The sequence below is a fragment of the Rhincodon typus genome, chromosome 31 (genome assembly GCF_021869965.1).
Source record: "Rhincodon typus isolate 14 chromosome 31, sRhiTyp1.1, whole genome shotgun sequence".
NCBI lineage: Eukaryota > Metazoa > Chordata > Chondrichthyes > Orectolobiformes > Rhincodontidae > Rhincodon > Rhincodon typus.
The window spans coordinates 18,517,918-18,540,864 of record NC_063362.1 but is presented as its reverse complement, the minus strand read 5'-3'; the positions used below and the strand labels follow the sequence as shown (position 1 = coordinate 18,540,864).

Sequence of the window (22,947 nt, the reverse complement as noted above, 5' to 3'; positions counted from 1 at the left end):
TATCCACTCCACCCTTCCCACTGACCAATCACTATAACCCATTACCTGCATCCACCTATCACCATCCCACCTACCTTTCCCCAGCCCCACCCCTCTATTACTGGGCTCCACTCCCCCTCCCCCTCCCCAGTCCTGATGAAGGGGTTTGGCCCAAAATGTTGACTTTCCTGCTCTTCTGATGCTGTCTGACGTGCTGTTTGTCCAGCTCCATGTTTATTGATTCTGGCTTTTAGCATCTGCACTCCTTACTGTTTCCTGGTCTCATTCTCCTGTTCTTTCTTCCTACCTGGGAATATTTTCCCCTCAAGTATTTACCCAACTCTTTAATACCACAAATGAATCTGCTTCTATTCCCCTTTTCAGATCACAACAACTCACAATGTAAATAAAAATTTTTTCATATCCATTGTTTTATTCGTGAGAAATGTATGAACTTACAAATAATGATCTTGCTGGTTGGGGAAGAAGTGAAACAGAACTTGCAATTAGAAAGCCAATGATATGTTGTTTCTGTTACTAATGTAAAAAGGAAGAATTGATGGAGTATTAGCATTATCACAAGACTAGCATTCCAGGGACCAAAGCTAATGCTCTGGGAACATGAATGATGAAATTTGGATTTAATTAATAAATCTTGAATTTAAAAAGCTAGTTCAATGGCAACTAGGAATTGTCAGTAAAACAAATGTAGTTCATTCTGCTTTTTGAGGAAGGAAAACCTGCAATTTATACCCAGTCTGGCCTACCTACATTTGACTCCAGACCCATACTGATGTAGTTAAGATGAGTGTGGGGTTTAAATAGCCATGGAGGTGAGAATGAAGTGAGTATATGAGAGTGCAGGGGTGAGATGAAAGTGAGGGTCGGAGTTAAATATGTGAGAATGGAGGGTGTGTGGTGAAGGAAGATAGGAAGGTGAACGGAATGAGGTGAGGGGCTATAAGGTAGGGGTGAAGTGAATGTGTCAGAGGGAAAGCAGATGCTAAAAGTACAAGGCAAGGTGTCAGGGTGACAATGCAGTTCTGTGGGTGGGGCATGTAAGAAAGATGATAAAAGTGGTTGGTAATTGCGAAGGATGTGAAGGTGGAGGGTGTAAAGGTGAATACGGTAAACGAAGGTAAAGGGTGAGGATGGAGGGTGTAAAGATGATGGTGAAAATTGAGAATTTAGAGATGGTGAAGGTGGAAGGATGAAGGTGAGGGCGTAAAAGTGAAGATGGAGGGTGATGGTGAAAATAGTGGATGGATATGAAAGTTGAGGTCGGAGGATGAACGGACGACGACCGCTCAATCTCGCTCCAAACAGTTGGGTTCAAACTGAAGCTCGTGCTTTGGCGCGTGCTAGGTGCGCAGGCCGATGACGTCACGGCGCACGACGTTGCAGGGCAAGGTCAAGCCCGACGGTCCCCGGAAGGATCCGGTTTAGGGGGCGGGGGCATCCCGCAACAATGAGGGTGTCGGCAGAACTAATCCAATGTGTAGTCAGCAGCTAACGGTGTTGAGCGACGATCAGCAGTCGATTTTGTACTCGGAACAGGCCGGGGTAAGGAATCCAATGTGCAGTTCCCCGGCCTGGGTGTCCGGTTGAGGTTTTGTCCCCGCAGTACTGCCGTCTCCCGCCTCCCGCCTCCGTTCTCATGAATATTTCCAAGTTTAATTTACACTGAATAGCGCCACTCTTCTGTTGTTATCATCCCCTCTGTTGTACTTGTCTTATTCTGACCACAGAACAAAACTGGTCCGATTTATAGGGCTGTATCGCCTTGGACCAAGACGTGAGGCACCATAATTACATAGAGAACTGGATTTGCACTGAAATAACATTCGAAGTCCTCAATCAGTGGAATTATCAATAAAAATCGTTATAAATATTCCAAAGGGGAACGTGCTGAGGCAGGGAGGAAAAATCTCGCTCTCGCCTCCTTTATAATGCTCCCTGAAAACTCTTCTTGACTAAGGTTTTGTCCACATAACTTTGAATCTTGTGTGGCTTAGTGTCAATTTTTTTTAAAAAAAGATAATCTTGTTTGTTTCAGAGATAGTAGGCACTGCAGATGCTGGAGAATCTGAGATAACAAGGTGTAAAGCCATTTCTGAAGGGTCTAGGCCTGAAACGTCAGCCTTCCTACTCCTCTAATGCTGCTTGGCCTGCTGTGTTCATCCAGCTCTACACCTTGTTATCTCTAATCTTGTTTGTTAAAGGCTTTGGAGAATTTGTTACATATTGTTCATCTGAAAGTGTGACACAGCTCTCTGGATTAACTGTAATTGTTTTTTTTTATCTGACAGGTATTTGTAAACATGACCACCCTCACACGACAGGACCTCAATTTTGGACAAGGTGCAGTCTTTGATATTCTCACTGTCAGTAATATGTTGCATGAAATTGTAACACAACCATCTAGTTTATTGTCAATTAACTCCCATTTCCTTCTAACCTGTTGACAATTTGGGAGATAGTTGCATGGTTGGCTACGGCTTGTCCAAATGGTTGTTGGGCAGTGGAGATCATCATAACTGAACCTGATCCTCTGTTCAACTGATGTCATATGCACTTTCAGATGGAATTAATTGGTGATGAGGAATGAGTATACTCAGAGTTTGTTTTGTATCCTGTACAAAGATACTGAGGACTGTACAATACTTTATTGTAGTAGGCCCTGTGGCATCTCTTTTTAACAACTCTGTTCCCTTAAAGTATTGGCAAAGATCTGTAGCCTGGGTTGTGGATAAGGTTGTTGACTTGCTCGCTGAGCTGGCTTGTTTTTGTTCAGATGTTTCGTCACCATGCTAGGTGACATCATCAGTGGATCCTCCGATGAAGTGATGTTATTCTACTCTGCTTGGTATTTATACTGTCCGGTCCGTTATGGTGAGTACTGTCATTTCTGGTTTTGATCTGTATTGGTTTGTATATGGGGTCCAATTCGATATGTTTGTTGATTGAAGTATGGGCGGAGAACCATGCCTCTAGGAATTCCCGTGTGTGTCTATGTTTGGCTTGGGCTACTATGGTTACTTAAGTTAGAATAGAATAGAGTAGAATAACATCGCTTCATCGGAGGCTCCACTGATGATGTCACCTAACATGGTGACAAAACGTCTGAACAAAAACAATCCAGCTCGGTGAGCAAGTCAACAACCTCAACTCTGTTCCCTATCTCTATGTTCAACTGATATACAACCGTGCACTGTGCTGTCCATAGGCTGTGCTGCAATGTCCTTGTATTCTAATGTGCAACAGGTCTTATCTTTGCACTGCCTCTCTGTTCAGTTGTTGCAGATGTACTGTGTGAATTTTTGGAAGTGGCTATTCATATGATCCTGTACGTACGTGAGGTTTATCCAGTTGGAATATTTCAGAAAAGGAAAAAGTACAATGTACCTGTCCAGGTGAGTCAACTGATGAGCTTCCAGCTTGTTGCTACACTGCAGAAGACAATTTCAACTAAGATAGCTTATCCTGTGAAATTTGTCACTCCTTACAACTTGGGTGCATCATTTGAGTCTATTTAATATGGAGCTGTAATTGTGATTTATTGGCTTCAAAAAAAGAATTTCTGAATGATTCTTTGTATACCATTTGCTCTGTTTACCTAGATGTCATGCCACCCCGAGCTTAACCAGTACATCCAGGACACATTGCATTGTATCAAGCCTCTGATTGAGAAGGTTGGGAAGAATTTTAATTGTCTGCTCTGTAATTGTGTATAGCTGCTTTTCATTGAGTTAGTTTTGTTCCAATTATCTTCCCTTGTCCTCACTGCATACTCTCTGAAAGTGGATGGGTACTTATAGTAGAATGTGTACAATAGCTGTTTCTGATTTGGTGCTATCTGTATGTTGACTTTTTATATCTGTCCCAAATGTTTGTATGGCAGAGAGGGCTTTTTATCTGTTTTTTTGTCCATTTATTAATGTATTTGGTAATGTGCTTTAGGAAGGAAAGTTGTAAGAGTTGGTTAGGAATTCTGTGCTGAATTACTAAGTTTCTGACTTCTCAAAGCCTATATAAAGCAAAAGTCATGAGTATGATAGAACATTTACTATCTACCCTGAGAGGTGCAGTCTCTAGAACGCTTGGTTTGACAGCATTCATGACTCAGTAACCTGCTTGATGACCCTACTACTTTATGATGATCTATTCCAAAATGATGAACTGTGGCAATTCTTCAAGATTTCCTTAACAGCACTCCTCCCTACTACCTGACTAAATGTTGTTGGGACACCATTACCTTCAAGTTCCCTTCAAAGTACACCATTTGGACTTGGCAATTTATTGGTCCATTATTGTAACTGGATTAAAATCTTGAAAACTTCCTTCCTAATACCATTATAGGACTAACAACTGCGCTGAGGATCAAGAAGGAGACAATAAATACAACAGTGTCCACTCAACTCTTGAGAACAACTAGATTTATAAAAATCTCTGCATTCCAATAAAGCATTGATTTCTTCTAACTGCTTTTGGTTTGTGGCCACTCTTTGTTCACGTCTATTCGTTAATATTTGGGTGGTGAGCTGCCTGTGAACTGACCTGTGATCTTTTCTCCTGTTTAGAATGAGGTGGATCGGATGGTGGTAGTGATCCTGGATAAAGAGCATCATCCTGTAGAGCGCTTTGTCTTTGAGATTTCACAACCTCCTCTCTTGTCTGTCAGGTGAGATATTTTCAGCACTGCCAATTTTCTTGTACTACTTTCATTGTGACAGAAATGATTTTCCCCCTCTGCCATTCTCCCAGAGATTTATAGCCCCATTTCTGATTCATGGAGGAGTTTGGCAAACTTAGGGAAGCACTAACTGATTATGTGAATACATGAGCTGAAGACTGACTGGCTCAGGGCTGTCTGCAAAAATATTAGTAAGTAATGAAGAGCAAAGTCAGCCATTTGGGAGTAGAAACACCTTGGAATCTGTGTTGGTATTTTCTCTAAAGTTCCTAGAATGTTACATGTGAGGCCAGGATCACACATGGCTGTGTTTTTCTTACAGTCAAATAAACTCTTGAGGCTCATGTTTGATGGCTAACTACCAGAGAGTACTTAAGGCCAATTCAGCAATGCGCAGAAGATTCAGTACGTTCAGAAGAAATATGATGTAAAAGGGAGGAAAGAGAAGTTAAGGACACTTGTACCAAGCATATTTTTAATTGATTGAATTTTCCTGTGACATTTATTCTGTATCCTTGCTGTTTTACAGCTCTGACACACTGCTTTCCCGTGTCGAGCAGCTGCTTCGAGCGTCGATCCTGAAAATCAGTGTCTGTGATGCAATTCTTGATAGCAACCCGCCAGGTGAGCCTGTGGCTTGGTGGCAGTAACACACGGTCCTGTTGTACAAGCTATTAATTTTTCACCCATTGTTTTACCAAGCTATGAATTTTGCTTATTTTGGCTAAACACCCAGGGGAAAAGACTGACCTGGTGTAATCTGACTGAGGGAGTAAGAAGCTTCTGTCTACATTTTGCTAGAACAGCGATTTTTCTTTTCTCTACCTTTTTTTTCACTTCTCCTTCTGAAGGTAACAGACTGGGAACTCAGGAACAAAAACAGAAGTTGCTGGAAAAGCTCCGCAGGTCTGGCAACATCTGTGAAGAAAAAGTCAGAGTTAACGTTTCGGGTCCGGTGACCCTTCCTCAGAGTGGGGAACTGGGAATTCAGCCTGGCACCTCATTGATTTGCATGACTCTATAGATTAATTTGCTATGCTATTGAAGTGGCATAACTGTTTTATTATTGTTTTGGAATTTTCTAATGCTGAAACTGAAATAAATTCTTCCAGAGTCTTATCTCCTATGTTTGTATTTATGAGAATTGCGTTGTTTATTTCTAGGCTGTACCTTCACTGTATTGGTCCATACCCGAGATGTTGCCACACGAAACATGGAGAAAATTCAAGTGATAAAGGTGAGCATTATATCTGGACTCTGCAATGGAATAGAATCTTTGGTGTGCAATGTGTTAATTGTGAACATTAATATGATGCATGTTTCTAGTGGGGACGATTCTATTTCCAGGTCAATGTCTGTTTATGTTATCAATGGCTCCCTTTTTTCAGAGATGGTAGCATTGTGGTAGTGTCACCAGAGGCTCAGGCTAATGTTTGGAGAACAAGGGTTTTAATTCCATAAATTCTGGAATTTAAAAGCTAGTCAAATGGTAGTAGAATGATTGTTGTAAAAACCCATCTGGTTCATTAACGTCCTTTAGGAAAAGGAATGTCCTTACCTGTTCTGACCTACCTGTTTGAGTTTGATTTATTGTTGTCACAGGTACTGAGAAACAGTGAAAACAGTGTTGTTTTGCATGCTATACGGGCAGATTGTACCATACAAAGTGCAAAAGGGTGGCAGAACAGAGTGCAGAATACAGCGTTACAGCCACAGAGAAGGTGCAGAGACAGAGATCAACATTAACATTTGAGAGGTCTGATGAAATGTCAGTTAACAATGGGAAGGAAGCTTTTTTGAACTGTTTGTATGTATATTCAAACTTGTATGTCTTCTGCCTGACTGAAGAGGATGGAAGAGAGTATACGCGGGGTGGGAGGGGTCTTTGATTATGTTGGTTGTTTTCCTTGGGCAGCAGGAAGTATAGATGGAGTCAATGGATGGAAGGCTGGTTTGCATGATGGACTAGGTTGCGTTCATGACTCTCTGTAGTTTCTTGCGGTCTTGGGAAGAGTAGTTGCCATACCACACTGCGATGAATCCAGATGCACTGCAGAAAGCATTCTATCTGTGAAAAGTGATATAGGTTTTTGTGGGCATGCTGAATTTCCTTAGACTCCTGAGAAGTAGAGGCATTGTTGTGCATCTTTGACCTTTGTGTTGACGTGGGTGGACCCAGGTGTTGGTGATCATCGCTCCCACAAACTTGACACTCTCAACCATCGCCGCCTCAGCACAATTGATGCAGACAGAGGTGTGTCCTCCATTCCACTTCTTGAAGTCAATAACTAGCTACTTCATTTTGCTTACATTGATGGAGAGATTGTGTGAAAGCAGCAATGCCACTCAGCACTCAATTTTCTCTTGTACTCACATGTGACACGTGACTCCAGATCCACAGCAATTGACTGTTAACTATTGTCTGAACGGCCTAGCAAGTCACTTAGTTGAAGGGCGAGTAGAGATGGGCAACAAATATTGGCTATGCTAGTGACACCCTTGTCCCATTCTACAATTTAAAAAATAGTTGGTATTACACCCCATTTCAAAACTCCTGGTATCGTCCACTCCTTGAAATAAAAACCTGTTCCATGTTGATCTTCTATGATTGTTTACATGATTTCATATGGTGTTTGACACAGATGGCCTTATCATCATCTTTTGTTGTTTCTGTCCTTGAAGGCTAATACCCTATCTGTGTAAATGCCACCAATACATATCCAATAATGGTTTCTCTTGCTGTTCCTACACAGTTGCTTTCAGAGTTTCCTCTATGATCAATTCTTAATTCTATTCTTCTCAGCAAAATCCATAGACATGAAATTAGTTTCCATTTTTATGTTGATGACATCAGTTCAACCTTGTCCATCATCTCTGTCAAGATCATGGTTACCTCTGTGCTGTATTATCTGGATGAGCTAGAATTTACTGATACCGAACTGAGAAGAATGGAACCAGACTCTTCCCTAGCTCTCCATTCTATCCTTTGATAAACTGTTCCTTCCCCTTCAATCCACTTGCTCACTCTGAATCAACCTGAGATCTAAATCCCAAATTTTATCAATCACCAATTTTTCTTGCACTCTGTCATGAAACTGGATGTGATTTAAACAGTTATTTGATTCCCAGAATACTTCACTTTTACATATACTGAAGTTGAGTTCTCTCTGCTTTGTGTTAGCCCGTTCTACTATCTCGCCAATATTCTTTTGTAATTTCCTTTAAATTTAAAGAATTAATTGCTCCTTCTATTTTGGTATCACCTACTATTTTGACACCACTGACTTGAAAACCACATCTAAATCATTGCAAACAGAAATGACTGCAAAACACAATCCTCTGGCACATTAGACTATAGTCTAGCAGTGAGTTATTTTTCAATGTGCCAAGTCTCAGAAGCACTTGGTTATAGATAGTTCACACTTTCTCTGGTCACTGGATCAGAGCAGGGTTCTGTAGACACTTCACATTATGTTGAGTATGACGGTGGGCACTTGTATAAATCCGGGGAAGCAGTAGCTCCATAAACACCTCCTTTGAGCATCACTACTGTTCATATGCGTAACTGAATTGGTTATTATCATTGTGACCAGGGCAAATGATACAACTCTTGGTCCCTGTCATCCACATATTGCAAGTAAGGATTGTTTTGGAAGTTTCTCCACTCTTGAATGGGGTTGATGCAGGAACTGTCAGCAAACTGTTGTCTGATGTCTCCTTAAAACTATTTAGACCACTCCGACCAGAATATTATGAACTAATTTGCCCAGGTGTCCCATAATACAGAAGCGGTCAAATCAATACGAACACAAGCTGGTACCAATGCAAAACAGTCCCACTTGATTAGGAACAAATTACAATAATCTTTAATACTAAACATATTATCTCTAATCCCACTTGGCCTCTTAAGGTTACAATACTTTGCAAGTCTCTTGTAAATTTATGCAGTTGCTGTCTGTGGCTCTGTCTCTGGGTCTGCGAAGCTGCTTTGTTCCTCTCTCCCTCTGGATGGTCAGCTGGTCTCTGCCTCTCGCTATACTGTTCTCCTCGGAAGGCCTCAGACGATTCCAAGAGTGACTGAAAACGGCAAATGCCGGAGATCACAGTGGGTCAGACAGCATCCATGGACGGAGAGCGAGCTAACGTTTCGAGTCTGGATGACTCTTCTTCAGAAGACTCTGATGAAGAGTCATCTAGCCTCGAAATGTTAGCTTGCTCTTTCCATGGATGCTGTCTGACCCGCTGTGATCTCCAACATTTGTTGTCTTCAGTACTGATTCCAGCATCTGCAGTAATTTGCTCCTAGACTCCAAGAGTGAGGTCTGCAGGTGAACCCTGTTTTTGTACCTTTTAGATGATCTTCTGGAACTTTCTATAGTTCTGGCCAATCAGGGAGATAATCTTAATAATTTGAAACAAAAGTCAATCATTTAGATGGCATGCTCCTGCTAGTTTCTTTGTGTAGAACGTCCCGGTGCCTTTCTTTCTGGGCTCTCCTTTGATTGGTGGATATGTTGTTGGGGTATGTCTGTCCAGAATAACTGTTGGCTTTTACATTAAGCTAATATCATTAGCACCTGACTGCTGTGTTTGCACTGTGTCTGGTGTGTGGGTTTTGTGATTTCAGCGTTTTATTTGGCCAGTGCACCCAGCATCCCTTGCTATTTGGCCAAGTTACAATCTATCTGTGTTTTATCAGCCAGGAGGCTGCTACAAAGCGCTATCAACTGAATTCAATATTCACCCTCTATCCCATCTGTGTTAAGCTTGTTTCAACTCCCAGCATCCTGAGGTTATCATTGTCCAGAAATTGGCAGGATCAGCCATACAGGAGTCAGTCAGAGGCTCAGAATTTTGCAGTCATTAACGAGAACACTAACCTGTAAGTCCCTCTCCAAGGTCGATGCCACTCTGACTTGGATCAGTATTATTGTTGTTGCTTCACTGTCATATGGTGAAAATTTTGGAACTCTTCTTAAATATAGTGGGTCTACTTAACAGCACATTGACTGCAGTATTTCAAGAAGACAGCTTTCCATACCTTTTGTAGTGAAACTGGGGATTGGCAATAAATGCTGCCTAGCCAGCAAAGCTGATGTCCTCTGAAGAAATTAAAGAAACCTCTGTACAGTGCCTTTGTACAGTGTATCAATGCTCTTCAATCTATTCAGAAAAAAAATTACATTGTTAAAACAATGCCTAATTGTGTAGGAGATAACTATTTCAAACCCTGACCTGGAAATGCTGCACCCAGTCCTCTGATCTACATTAAAATACGAAAAGCAGCAACATCATGTGGAACAGTGTCACCTGCAAATTCCCCTCAAGTCACTCACTATCTTAGCTTTGATATATATCATCGTTTAAAGGTCTTGAAAAGATTTGTAGCTCGGATTGTGGATGCTGTGGTTGATTCGTTTGCCTGGTTCGTTCGTTTGCCGAGCTGGTTCGTTAGTTTGATGCTGGGTAACATCATCAGTGCAGCCTCTGATTAAGTGTTGTTGTGTTTTCCTGCCTGGTATTTAAACTCTGGGGCCCATTGGAATCGGTTACCTCATTTCCGGTTTTTCTTCGCAGTGGTGTATATATAGGGTCTAATTCTACGTGTTTATTGATGGCCTTCTTGGTCATATCTTGGAACATATCCGAACTGACCACAAGACCCCTATGACCATTGGGTGTCAGAGTGGCACACAAACCTACGTCAACCCTACGCCAACTGCTAACTCGAACCAAAGATCCCTCACCCAATATGGACAGAACCAATGTGATATATAAGATCCCATGCAAGGACTGTGACAAACATTACATTGGACAGACAGAAAGGAAACTGGCCACAAGAATACATGAACACCAACTAGCAACAAATAGACATGACCAGTATTCACTCGTCTCCATTCACACGGATAAGGAGAACCACCAGTTCAATTGGGACAACGTCATGATCCTAAGATAGGCCAAACAGAGACAAGCATGGGAATTTCTAGAGGCTTGGTTCTCCACCAAGAAGGCCATCAATAAACATGTAGACGTAGATAGACCCTATATATACACCACTGTGAAGAAAAACCGGAAATGAGGTAACCAATTCCAACGGACCCCAGAGTTTAAATATCAGGTGGGAAAACACAACAGCGCTTCATCAGAGGCTGCACTGATGATGTTACCCAGCAGGGTAATGAAACATCTGCAAACTAATGAACCAACTCAGCGAGCGAACCAACCACAGCATATAATCATCATTCTTATATTATCAGTGAATAAGTACCCTGGAGTTTTCCAACCAGCATATTCTAGCAACACCAGCACAATAATTGACTACAGCAGTTCAAGATCCACCATCACTGACTGCTGTCTTTGGACATCCAGAATAATGATAAACTGCCCAAACCCAAGAACAAATGCATCACAAACACCCATTAAGATTATGTTTCAGCTTTCTTGTTTGTTTGCTTGTTCCTGGTATAGGACTTCCCATGGATCCATGCTGATGAACAGGAGGTGAACATGCGAGAGCCACGGCTAATCCCGCTAAAAACTATGACATCAGATATTTTAAAGGTAATCATTACATTTCTCACAAGGCATGCCGTATGTTCTCTGTGTGATTCATGCAATAGTAGCTCATGACCTTTGATTATAAGCTCATCAGATATTAGCAGAAAGATTTCTTGACCAGAAGAATGAATTAGATGATAACTTGGGGTGGCAATGGAGGCCACGAGCATCATCTAACTAATTTTCTCAGAATGTTTGAACCATTGGTCTGTAATATGGTTGAGACTACAGTGATAACCTAGATTTCTGTAACTGCTGCTTCCTGGATTATGCCTGAGGAGTGTGATGACAGTATCTCTTTTAAATTGTTTGGAGGGATATGGGCCAAGTGCAAGCAGGCAGGACTAGTTTAGTTTGTGATTATGGTTGGCATAGACTGATTGAACCTGTTTCTGTGCTATCTGACTGACTCTCTGATGTAGTTGGCAATGCTGCAGTAAACTATATGTGTAGTACTATGGCCTCACTTTTGGAGTTGCATTAATTTATTTTTACTCTTTTATAGATGCAGTTGTACGTTGAAGAGAGAGCTCAGAAAACATCCTGATGTCATGGAGTCTAGATGATCTGACGTACAAAGTGAAGGAGAGAATCCAATACATTGGCTATATTTCATTACTGAGCTGACTTTTGGAGTGGAAGAGAACTTCCAAAATTCGTTAAGTGTGAAACGTTATCAGGGACCAAGTCCTGAATTTGTACCTAAGGGTGTTAACCCTTTTATACAGTAGTCATAGCTTGTACTTTGACATTGTGTTGTGCTGCATTAATTGAGAAAATGAAATTTTGTGTAAATTTCTGGTTCCAGGCCTGGGTTTGAAAGAGCTATCTCCTGCATGATTAGGTGTTGTTTTAACAATGTAACTTTTTCTGAATAGACTAGAGAGCATTCATACAACACTGTAAAAGGCACAAAAATGACTAGATTCTGCACCCCCTCCCAGAATTAACTACCAGTTTCCACAATAAGGAATTGGTCAGTTGTGGGAAAGGCTACAGCCAGCACCAAATAGGAGGGAACAGTGACCAGGAGAGAGCTGAAACCTTACTTTGTATGGTGGTCCTGGAAGAATTGCTAGATGAAAGAATATTTTAAATAAATGCTTGAGGTTTGTGTTTTTGTTGTACTTTTAAAAATGCTGGAAATAAAATCTTTACATAAAGAACTAAATCGTTAACAGTGAAATCCATTAACAGGCATTTTTAAAAAACCCTACATATGTTATTTACCCTTTCTTTTGGTGGTGTAAGGAAATTGTACTTCTACGAAAAACCTGGGCCAAAGTCCTGGAGAACCTAAGTGTTGGTTATATTGTGGGTGGGCTTCAGTGACGTTGTTTGCAGTTCCCAAGGGGGCGGGGTTAATATCGCTCCGTCCAATCATGTGCTTCTCCGTTTGTTGGATATCTTTTGGACTTTGCCTGGCCACGCCCTCCTCAGTGCGGCCATGTTGAGTATTATTTTCACTTTACGGCCTGCGGTACGGTGGTGTCATTTGGCTTCCTGCACCATGTCCACATGTTCTGCCGAGATGCGGCCCAGAACCGTTCTGGGAACCATGGAGTTTGGGCGACGCGTGGATCCCAAGCAAAGCGCGGCAATGGTGTGCGCGTTCATGGAGCATGGGCACGATGAGCTGGACAGCGCGTTCATGTACGCGGACGGGCACTCGGAAGAGATCATTGGTTCGATGGGCCTCGGACAGAAAGGTGAAGACCAGGCGTAAACCGTTCGGCCCTATCGAGGCTGCAGCTATCCCAGATGGTTATAGCCGTTATTCCACCCACTCTCCTTTTCTCTGCATTCTCTTAGGGCGTAAAGAAAATCTGCTTATCTCAGCCCCAACTAAGACTTAAGAGCAGAAGCAGGTTATTCAGCTCGTCGAGTTTGAGGGTCTTTGTTAATGAAGCAGGATTTCAGAGCTTCCTTTTCAAAGAATGGTTAGAGAACAAAAGGAGGACATACCGTCTATCACCATCCCACCTGCCTTCCCAGTCCCACTCCTCCTCTATTTATTTCTGAGCTCCCTTCCCCCTCCCCCGTTTCTGAAGAAGGGTCCTAACTTTCCGGCTCTTCTGATGCTGCCTGGCCTGCTGTGTTCCTCCAGCTCCACACTGTTGTCGCCAGTTCAACTCTGGCTGGTTGTCTGCAACAGCCCCAGTTGATCCAGACTTTCCAAATAGCCACGCACGTATTTACCGTCAGGCGCTTAACCAATTCTCTTTTGAAAGCCATTCTTTTAGCACCGCTATATCCAGATCACACGCTGAATAAAAGTTGTTTATACTCCTGTTATATATTCTCTGATATAGGAAAGATGTTTTTAAACTTCAAAGGGTTCAGAAAATACTAACAACGATGTTCCTTGAGTTGGCAGATTTGAGCTGCGGGGAGTGGCTGAATAGGCTGGATTATTTTCTCTGGAGTATCGGAGGCTCCAGGGAAAATAGCCTCATAGAGGTTTTGTAAAATCACGAGGGGCACGGATAGGGTAAATAGCCAAGGTCTTTTTTTCAGGGTAGGGGAGTCCAAAACTAGAGGCATAGGTTTAAAGTAACAGGGGAAAGATTTGAAAGTGGCAACTTTTTGACGCAGACGGTGGTGCATGTATGCAGTGAGCTGCCAGAAGTGGTGGAGGCTGGTACCATTGCAACATTTAAAAGGCATCTGGATGGGTATATGAATAGGAAGGATTTAGAGGGATATGAGCCAAATGCTGGTAAATTGGACTAGATTAATTTAGGATGTCTGGTCAGCATAGACAAGTTGGACCAAAGGGTCTGTTTCCATGCGGTCTAACTCCATGACTGTCACTTTGGTCCATTTGGTAGTCTGTGCGTTGATTCTCAATCCTTCCACCTATGGATACAGGCCATCTCTAGCTGCACTGTCTCGGCTCCTTGTGATTTTGAACATCTATCAAATTTACTCAACATTTTCTTCCTTGATTTTTTGCCGATTCTTGCTTCTTTCTGTATCTTAAAGTAAAGATTGCAACAAAAGTGAATCCATGGGACGGGAGGACACTGAAAGCAGACAGTGTCCGAAATCAGTTCAAAACATCATTGGAACGCCTGCAAAGGGAGAGCGTTGAGATCCTATACCTTCATGCCCCAGACCACGAGACTCCAATTGAAGAAACACTAGCTGCTTGTCAGGAACTTTACCAACAGGTACAATGTGGATATTCGAGTTCAACACTGAGCATGTGGGCATGAGGAACAGGCAAGGAATATTAGAGTATGGAATGGGAATGGGAGCTATTTGGCTCATCAGGTCTGTCATCTTGATGAAATAACTATTTGACTAGTCTCACTTGCCATAGTACATTGAGCAATGCAGTACCAAGTGAGTACAAAATTATTGGAAGTACAGCTGTTAGGATGGGGTGCTAAATACAGGTCCTATCCTTCTGTGTGAGTTGCTCAGGGGTTATTAAAGATCCCATCAGGATATATCAGAAATATCTGCTAGTATCATGGCCAACATTCCTTCTTCAAAGGCATGTAAAAGATTGACATCATTGGGTCTTGAGAGAAATATTTAAATATTACTGCCTTTCAGAGTGACTTGCTGCATAGAAAGGCTTTGAGCAGTTTTTCAGTTTGCATGTCTTTAATAGAAATCCTGCCCTCACTGCAGAATAATGATCTGGCTTGTGTTCGATGTTCTTGCAGCTGTGAAATAACTTACAGAAAGTCAGAATGTTTTAACATGGATTTTGTTTTAGGGGAAGTTTAAAGAACTTGGCCTCTCAAACTATGCTTCATGGGAAGTAGCAGAGGTGTGTTCAATCTGTAAACATAACAGATGGGTCCTTCCCACGATTTATCAGGTAAGTCAAAGAGCAAGATTGGCAACATCTGACCTGCTGGAGGATCTCATTCTGGGCTTTGCCTTTATTGTACCCAGCTGAGTCTTCTCTTCTATGCCTGAATAAATTAGAATATTACTTTATTTAGTTATTTGATCACAGGATGTGGATTTCAATGGTTAGGCCAGCATTACTGCTTTTTAATCTATGACAATACAATCTAATCATCCTCCCATGCTCTACTGTCTGTAAACTTGAGGTCCTCCAAAACTCTGCTACCAATGCCTTAAGTTGCACTGAACTGTGTTTACCCAACGCACCAATGCTTGCTAATCAACATTGATTTTTAGTTTAGGAAAGGTTCAATAGTTATCAATCCTTGTTTACAATCTATTCCAGAACCTTGCCCTTACATTTCTTGTGTCTTTTCCTCCTCTTTTTCACAAGGATATTTGTTGCTCCTCCAATTCTGGCTTTTTGAGCTTCCCTCGCCTCTCTCTTTCCGCCTTTAAGATGCTTCCTAATCCTTATCTCTTTGTCCAAACATTTGGCTACCTGCTTTAATATCTCCTTATGTGATTCAGTGTCAGATTTTGTAATTTGAAACATATCATTAAGTGATACAGCATAGAAGAGACCCTTTGGCCCATTGAATCTGCACCAACCTATCTCCACTAATCCCACTTTCCAGGACTTGGCCCATAGCCTTGAATGTCACATTTAAACTGCTCATCCATGTATGTTTTAAAAGTTGTGAAGTTTTCTGTCTCTCGTGCCCTCCTTGGCAATGCATCCGGATCCCACTACTCTCTTGGTGGAAAATATTTCCTCAAATCCTGTCTAAACCTCCTGCCCTTCACCTTAAATTACGCTTCCTCGCTAATGACCCTTCAACTAAGGGGAATAGAAGCTTCCTCCCGACCCTGTCCATGCTCCTTATAATCTTATGCCCTTCAGTCAGTTGTTCCTTCAGACTTCTCTGCTCTAAAGAAAATAACGTGACCCTATCCAGCCTGCCTTCATAGCTAAAATGCTCTGACCCAGAAAACATCCTGGTGAATCTTCTCTGCATCCCTCCAGTGCAATCACGTTCGTCCTATCGTGTGGTGACCAGAAATACATACAGTAGTCAATCTGTAACCCGACCAAAGTTTGTGCAGCTCCAAAATAATCTCCCTGGTTTTATGCTACATGTCTGATAAAGGGGAGTGTGCTATAAACTTTCTTAATTACACCATTAACCTGTCCAGCTATCTGTGGACAAGCACTTTCTTGTCCCACTGAGCTTCCTGGTGTCCTGCCAATCACTGAGTACTGTCTTGTCCTGTTGCTTCTTCCAAAGCGCATCATCTCACACTTTGGAGGGTTAAATTGCATTTGCTACTGTTGTGCCCATCTGACCAATCCATCCATATCTTTTTGTAACCTACTATTTTTCCTCTATTAACCATTTGTTGTAATACTTATGATTTTAAAGATGATATAAATTTTAGTTTTTTTGTAGTTATTTGCAAACTTTGGACATTCCTTCGGAGGCTAGGGTATGGCCTCTGTGAATTAATCTCTCATCCTGGAAAATGATCGGTCTGCGTCATATCCCAACATGCGACATGAACCTGCTCCTCCTTCGTTGACAGACGTCTGTCCTGTTGTACCATTCGCTTTATTCCAATATTTGACATACGCATCCCAGTGGTCTCAATCCTACCATAATCTTCTCTCTGAACTCCTTTATGACCTTCTTTAAAACTGTCCACTTTGATCAACCTGTTCTCATACTGCTGAGCACAGTGAGTTTTTTTTTTGGATTACAGTTTGCTTCTGCAAAATTTCTTGTTTTCTCCTTTCATGGTGCTGCCTTTCAGATAAGACGTTAAACCAGAGCCATGTCTGCCCTGTCACGTGGACATAATTGATCCCTGGGTACTAGTTTTAGGAGCTGGGACTTGTCTCTGCTCTTTCGGTCAACTTTTCACTTCAATTAAGATCATTACAAAGTTGACTACACTTTTAAAGTACTTGACTACTGTAAAGTACTTTGAGACATCTGTTGGCTGTGAAGATACTATACAGTTGCTTGTCACAAAGCTAAATATCTTTGAATTTTTTGCTGTAATGAATGCCTATCATTCTGTTTGATGTATGTTTTCCACAAATGGACAAATTGCTTTGGAATAATTTTATGTTTGTTTTGTAGGGAATGTACAATGCCACAACTCGTCAAGTGGAGACAGAACTCTTTCCTTGTCTCCGACATTTTGGGATGAGATTTTATGGCTACAATCCGCTTGCGGGTAAGTATCATTTCAGAAGAAAATGAAACATAAAATGAGTATCCGAGTTTAGCAAAACAGATGAAATTACTCATTTTGAATTATCCAGCCGTGTGACACCATGTGGACGTTCAGAAAAGTTTCCAAGTTGTTTGATGTCCAATTGCTGAATCGCACTGTTCCCTATGCAGAGTCAGATCATCACCACCACAATCAGAGCCTCTCATGACTCAGAGAAAACCTGATCCATATTGATTTGCTTCCAACCCCACACTGTAGGATGATCATATGGAGGAATAAGGATCAACATCTTCAAGGGAGGGAAGAAACTGGGTCTATTCCCAAATTTAACAAAATATCCTAGATGCCACACTGAATTTTGTACAGTCTAGATCATAAGCAGCATTGAAGAGACCTCAGGATGGTAGGGTTTGTGGGTAGAATCCTGAGGAATGGAGACAATATAAAGTTTGTCTTGTTGGTGCAGGTGGGTTACTGACCGGGAAATATAAATTTGAAGACAAAAATGAGAAACAGCCCGTTGGCCGGTTCTTTGGAAACAACTGGGCTGAGGCTTACAGAAACAGGTGAGTTTACAAACTGGCCATGGCTGTTAGTCTTCATATTCTGTATCTGTCCTGTAGCAGCAAAGATTGTTTGGCACCTACCTCTGACTGATTTTCTATTCTGTCTCAATGCAAATTCTTTATTTGCTCAGGTATTGGAAGGACCATCATTTCCGAGCTTTAGATTTAGTGAAGAAAACAATAGATACATCATACAGTTCTGAGAAGCCAAGCTTGACAGCAGCAGCATTAAGATGGATGTACCATCACTCCAAACTCCGGGTATGGCACAGATTCTGCAACATAGATATTATTGTTACAAATTACAGTCTGAGGTGATGACTTGGCCCAGCCTGTCCAAAGATAACTGTTTTACTATGTGGGGAGGACCGATCTTGCTCATTTCATTACCTTTTCATTCAGATATTGAATGAGGAGGCTTGGTGCAATTTTCCTCCATTTAATAATCTCTAGCTTACTAATTCTCTATCAGGATTGTTCAACTACTATAGCTAATGTTTGTTTTCTCCAGGGGGATCTTGGTGACGGAGTCATAATTGGAATGTCAACAATGGAACAGCTTCAGATGAACCTGGCTGCCTCAGAGGAAGGGCCACTTGCCCCCGCTGTGGTCAAGGCCTTTAATGAAGCTTGGGATCTTGTGGCGCACGATTGTCCAAATTACTTTCGATAGGAGGGGTCCTTAAAAATAGAAGCACTAAAGTAACACTTAATATTTACAAATTTCTTGATGAACCCAGTTCAAAGCACTTACCATTAAATTTGTTTAGAAAGGGATGAAATGATTAATGTAACTGATGTTCACCAAGCTCAGCTACTTGGCATTCTTGTGAAAAGTTGCTGAGTTGCAATGGGAAAGTAACAACAGATCTAAGTGGTCAAGGTAACTGTCCTGTGATATGGAACCTGAGAGAAGACCAGCCCTGGACAAAGTCACTTGTGAGACAAGATTACACCGTGAGGATTTTCAGTAACTCATCCCACAAATGTTGTTGAATTGAACAATGACCACTTGTTAGAATCAAAGCTGTTAGAAAAAGTACTAAATTATGTTTATTTCAAATGTCTCCAATGGTGAATAAAATCAATGAATTGGTCATTTATTTGTTAATGCCTAAATAACTTATAGCATAACAAATAGGAGGAATCAACTGAAGTAACGAAGATGTCATTTTACAGCCATGGATTCCCATTACTTTTGTTATACGTTTGTTCATGTTTACAATGGTGTAGGGAAGATACTTTTCTCTTGTTTTTGGGAAGGGTTGGGTGCGTGACCAAATGTACTGCCTGATGTTGACAAATACACAATAGTATATTACAGAATGTTAACATGTTCAGTGGTAGTATGCTAACTTGAGACTATCAATTCAGATAAAGAGAATATTGTCAGAGGGGCAGTATTGGGGGTGTGGTGGGATATCCCTGAAATTTAAAAAAAAAAAAAATTTTTGGTACTTAAGAGTCATAGTACAGCATGGAAACAGACCCTTTAGATCCAACTCGTTCATGCCAAACAAGTATCCTAAATAAATCTATACCCACTTATCAGCATTTGGCCTATATCACTTTAAACCCTTCCCATTCATATACCCATCCAGATGCCTTTTTAATGTTGTAATTTACCAGCCTCCACCCCTTCCTCTGGCAGCTCATTCCATATGTGCACCACCCTCTGCATGAAGAAGTTGCCCCTTAGGTCCCTTTTAAATCTTTCCCCTCTCACCTTAAAACTATGCCCTTTAGTGTTGGACTCACCCACCCTGGGGAAAAGTCCTTGTCGGTTCACCTTACTCATTGCCCCTCATGATTTTGTAAACTTCTATACAGGTCACCCCTCAGCCGCTATCACTCCAGGGAAAATAGCCCCAGCCTGTTCAGCCTCTCCTGGTAGCTCAAACCCTCCAACCCTGGCAACATCCCTGTAAATCTTTTCTGAACCCTTTCAAGTTTCACACCATCTTTCTTATAACGGAGACCAGAATTGCACGCAGTATTCCAAAAGTGGCCTAACCAATGCCCTGTACAGCCACAACATGACCTGCCACTTCCTATACTCAATGCATTGACCAATAAAGACAAACGTACCAAACACCTTCACTCTTCTGTCTACCTGTGACTCTACTTTCAAGGAACTATGAACCTGCACTCCAAGGTTTCTTTGTTCAGCAACGCTCTCCAGGACCTTCCCACAAAATGTACAAGTCCTGCTCTGATTTGTCTTACCAAAATGCAGCACCTCCCAGTTACCTAAATTAAATTCCATCTGCCACTCCTCAGCCCATTGGCCCATCTGATCAATGTACCATTCTACTCTAAGATAACCTTCTTCACTGTCCACGACACTGCCAATTTTGGTGTCATCTGCAAACTTACTAACTGTACCTCCTTTGTTCACATTCCAAATAATTTATATAAATTATGAAAAACAGTGGACACAGCATTGATCTTTATAGCACAACACTGGTCACAGGCCTCCAGTCTGAAAAACTATCCCCCACCACCACCACCCAGTCTTCTATCTGAGTCAGTTTTGTATCCAAAGGGCTGGTTCTCTCTGTATTCCATGTGATCTAACCTTGCTAACTATTCTACCGTGAGAAACATTGTTGAATGCCTTACTAAAGTCCAGATAAATCACATCCACCACTCCGCCCTCATCAATCCTCTTTGTTACTTCTTTAAAAAAACTCAATCAAGTTAGTGAGACATGATTTCCCAAGTGCAAAGCCATCTTGGCTATCCCTGACTAGTCTTTGCCTTTCCAAATACATGTAAATCCTGTCCGTCAAGATTCCCTCCAACAACTTTCCCACTACCGATGTCAGCCTCACTAGTTTGTAGTTCCCTGGCTTCTCCTTACCACCGTTCTTAATAGTGGCACCGCATTAGCCAACCTCCAGTCTTCCAGCACCTCACCTGTGGCTATTGATGATACAAACATCACTGGAAAGGCATTTATTGATTCTTCCTAATTACCCCTGAAGATGATTAACTTTTTAAACCCCTGACTCATGGGGCTAGGTACACCCAGGGTTTATGGCAGTTTGATACTCCTGGAGAGGTACGCAATGCCATTACATAGAGCAGTTAATTGTCAATCACATTGTTAGTTATTCAAGATCTACAACACACTGGGTAAGGATAGCAGATGTCATCCCGTGTAGGGCATCAGTGAACTATATACACATTTGTTACAACAATCTGGTGGCTTTAAGATTAACATTTTATTCAATTTAATCATTAAACTTGAATTCTCACAATAGGGTTTGTATTCCCTTGCATTCTCTCTACAAATCTTGTTACATTACCATGAGACCACCATCTCTCAAACCAGAATCTTGTGGATGGATAGAAAAGGCCTTTAGCATTTTGTTTTACAAGAGTAAGATGTTTTGGCTCATATCAATCCTTCAGCAAACCCTCCCCCCCACCCTTCACTCTGAAAAAACTCATGAGCCATTTAGCTCATAACTGCTATTAGCATCTTGTGACTCCTAAATTGACTCCCTCATTACTAAAAACAAAACTGCATTTATGGGATGCAGACGATGCATTTATCGATGCTAGACCAGCATTTATCACCACCTCTAAATGCCCATAGAAAGTTAACAGGAAGCCAAATTGTGGGTCTAAAGTTAGCCAGACCAATAAACACGGTCTCTCTAGACACTCTTTTTACATCAATCAGTAATGGTTACATGGTCACCATTAGGCCAGCTTGAGTTCAAGTGTCACCAACAGTACTGATAGGAATCAGAACCAGTGTCTAGAACATTTGCCTGGGGTTCTGAACAATACCTTTTTTGCTACACCACTGCTTTCCAGAATCTTAACATTTCAAAGCCATTCATTAGCTGTGAAGAGCTCAGACAGAACACAGACTGAAAGTGAGCACCACTTACTGCTCCAAGTTTTCACCATTCATTTGTAACAACAGAAGATGTGAATAACACTGGCCACTGTTATCACCAGTTTGCATGAATTACTATTGCTTACTGCCATTCTTCAGAGAGGTTGGTAACCTAAGTGCTGCAGCTGTGGCCGAAGACAATGTCAACTGTAAAGTGGTCCAGCTGTGTTTAACAGCAATTGTAACTGTATTCCCTGCACAGGTCCAGTGACACCATGCCTTCCCCAATAGTCACAAAAGTGACATTTCAAAGACAAACACATTCATTTGCTGTTAAGAGCTTGGAAAGGACCTATAAATAGGGTGGTTTTATCTGTAATGTTAGGATGGTCATGTTAACAGGTTCCTCAAAGGTCAGTACATACCAAAAAACTGCAATACTGCACACCTCTTGCACCACTAGGTGAGACCCAGCCAATAAATCTGTTGAAGTTCTAAACTTTATTAAAAATGCTCACTAAATTCAATGTCCACATTTGCAACAGTTGTTCTCCCAAATGACTGTGAAATTGTTCGTTAGTCATTGAAGATTGACACTTTTGAAGTACACAGGCTGAGCTCTTCAACTTGCACTCAGTCACTCCTGCTCCTCCATTTCCTCCACCTTTTGCTTGTTCCTTCCATCAGTTGTCAGTTGCTCAAATTCACCATTCTCAGAGTTCCACATGCAGTTTATTGTCACTTTGAAGGTTGCCATTTCAACACCAAGCAGTTTCTGCAGAAAAGACAGTGAACAGGTAGGAATCAGTATCCATGTCACCCGTACTTGTTTTTTTTTAATCTGAATGCTGAAAATTGGACAATTCTTTTGACTTGCAAATATGTTTTGCAACTTAATGGCAGGTTCCAGCTAGTCATAGTGACTTCAATTCCTGCAAGCTAATTATTGAAAGTAAAGACTAACCAGAAGACGTGCTTGTTCAGGAGTCAGCGAGGCACCTTCTTTACATACATCATAATCAGATAATAATGTCACAACACCTAGGAGGGAGACCACAAGTGAAATCCAACTACTGCCGACTGTTCCAAATCTTATTCTTTCCTCTATGACTCTAGAAAGTTAGATCACCGGCTACTCTGTCATCGTCAGTTTGCATTAATTGCTATTGTTTACTACCATACCTTTCTTC

The 22,947-nt window shown here is 41.5% G+C and overlaps 4 protein-coding genes and 1 long non-coding RNA gene across 14 annotated transcripts in view; 2 read left to right on the top strand and 3 right to left on the bottom strand.

The window, feature by feature from the left end:
• Positions 1-22,947, bottom strand: part of aldh4a1 (aldehyde dehydrogenase 4 family, member A1) — a 419,312-nt gene that overhangs the window by 320,365 nt on the left and 76,000 nt on the right. The gene's annotated exons all lie outside the window — the stretch shown is intronic.
• Positions 1-22,947, bottom strand: part of ubr4 (ubiquitin protein ligase E3 component n-recognin 4) — a 259,887-nt gene that overhangs the window by 219,902 nt on the left and 17,038 nt on the right. The gene's annotated exons all lie outside the window — the stretch shown is intronic.
• mad2l2 (mitotic arrest deficient 2 like 2) lies at positions 1,379-12,396 on the top strand. Its single transcript, XM_048614973.1, has 9 exons — positions 1,379-1,542; positions 2,289-2,340; positions 3,274-3,392; positions 3,600-3,671; positions 4,560-4,660; positions 5,202-5,296; positions 5,836-5,909; positions 11,141-11,233; positions 11,736-12,396. The coding sequence occupies exons 1-9, from the start codon at positions 1,474-1,476 to the stop codon at positions 11,775-11,777; spliced, it is 717 nt and encodes a 238-aa protein (XP_048470930.1). The 5' UTR covers positions 1,379-1,473; the 3' UTR covers positions 11,778-12,396.
• On the top strand, positions 12,643-19,003 carry akr7a3 (aldo-keto reductase family 7, member A3 (aflatoxin aldehyde reductase)). 2 transcript variants are annotated; one of them, XM_020512430.2, is made up of 7 exons: positions 12,643-12,939; positions 14,216-14,403; positions 14,961-15,065; positions 17,242-17,338; positions 17,805-17,904; positions 18,036-18,165; positions 18,416-19,003. In XM_020512430.2, exons 1-7 carry the CDS (start codon positions 12,678-12,680, stop codon positions 18,575-18,577), a joined length of 1,044 nt encoding a protein of 347 aa, XP_020368019.2. In that variant the 5' UTR covers positions 12,643-12,677; the 3' UTR covers positions 18,578-19,003. The 2 variants fall into 2 exon arrangements, with proteins under 2 accessions (XP_020368019.2, XP_048470929.1); XM_048614972.1 differs by having other exon boundaries at positions 12,675-12,939; positions 14,221-14,403.
• LOC125486637 lies at positions 21,113-22,947 on the bottom strand. Its single transcript, XR_007265266.1, has 2 exons — positions 22,722-22,947; positions 21,113-22,532 (listed from the first exon to the last, which is right to left on the bottom strand). It is a non-coding gene; the product is annotated as an uncharacterized LOC125486637 (long non-coding RNA).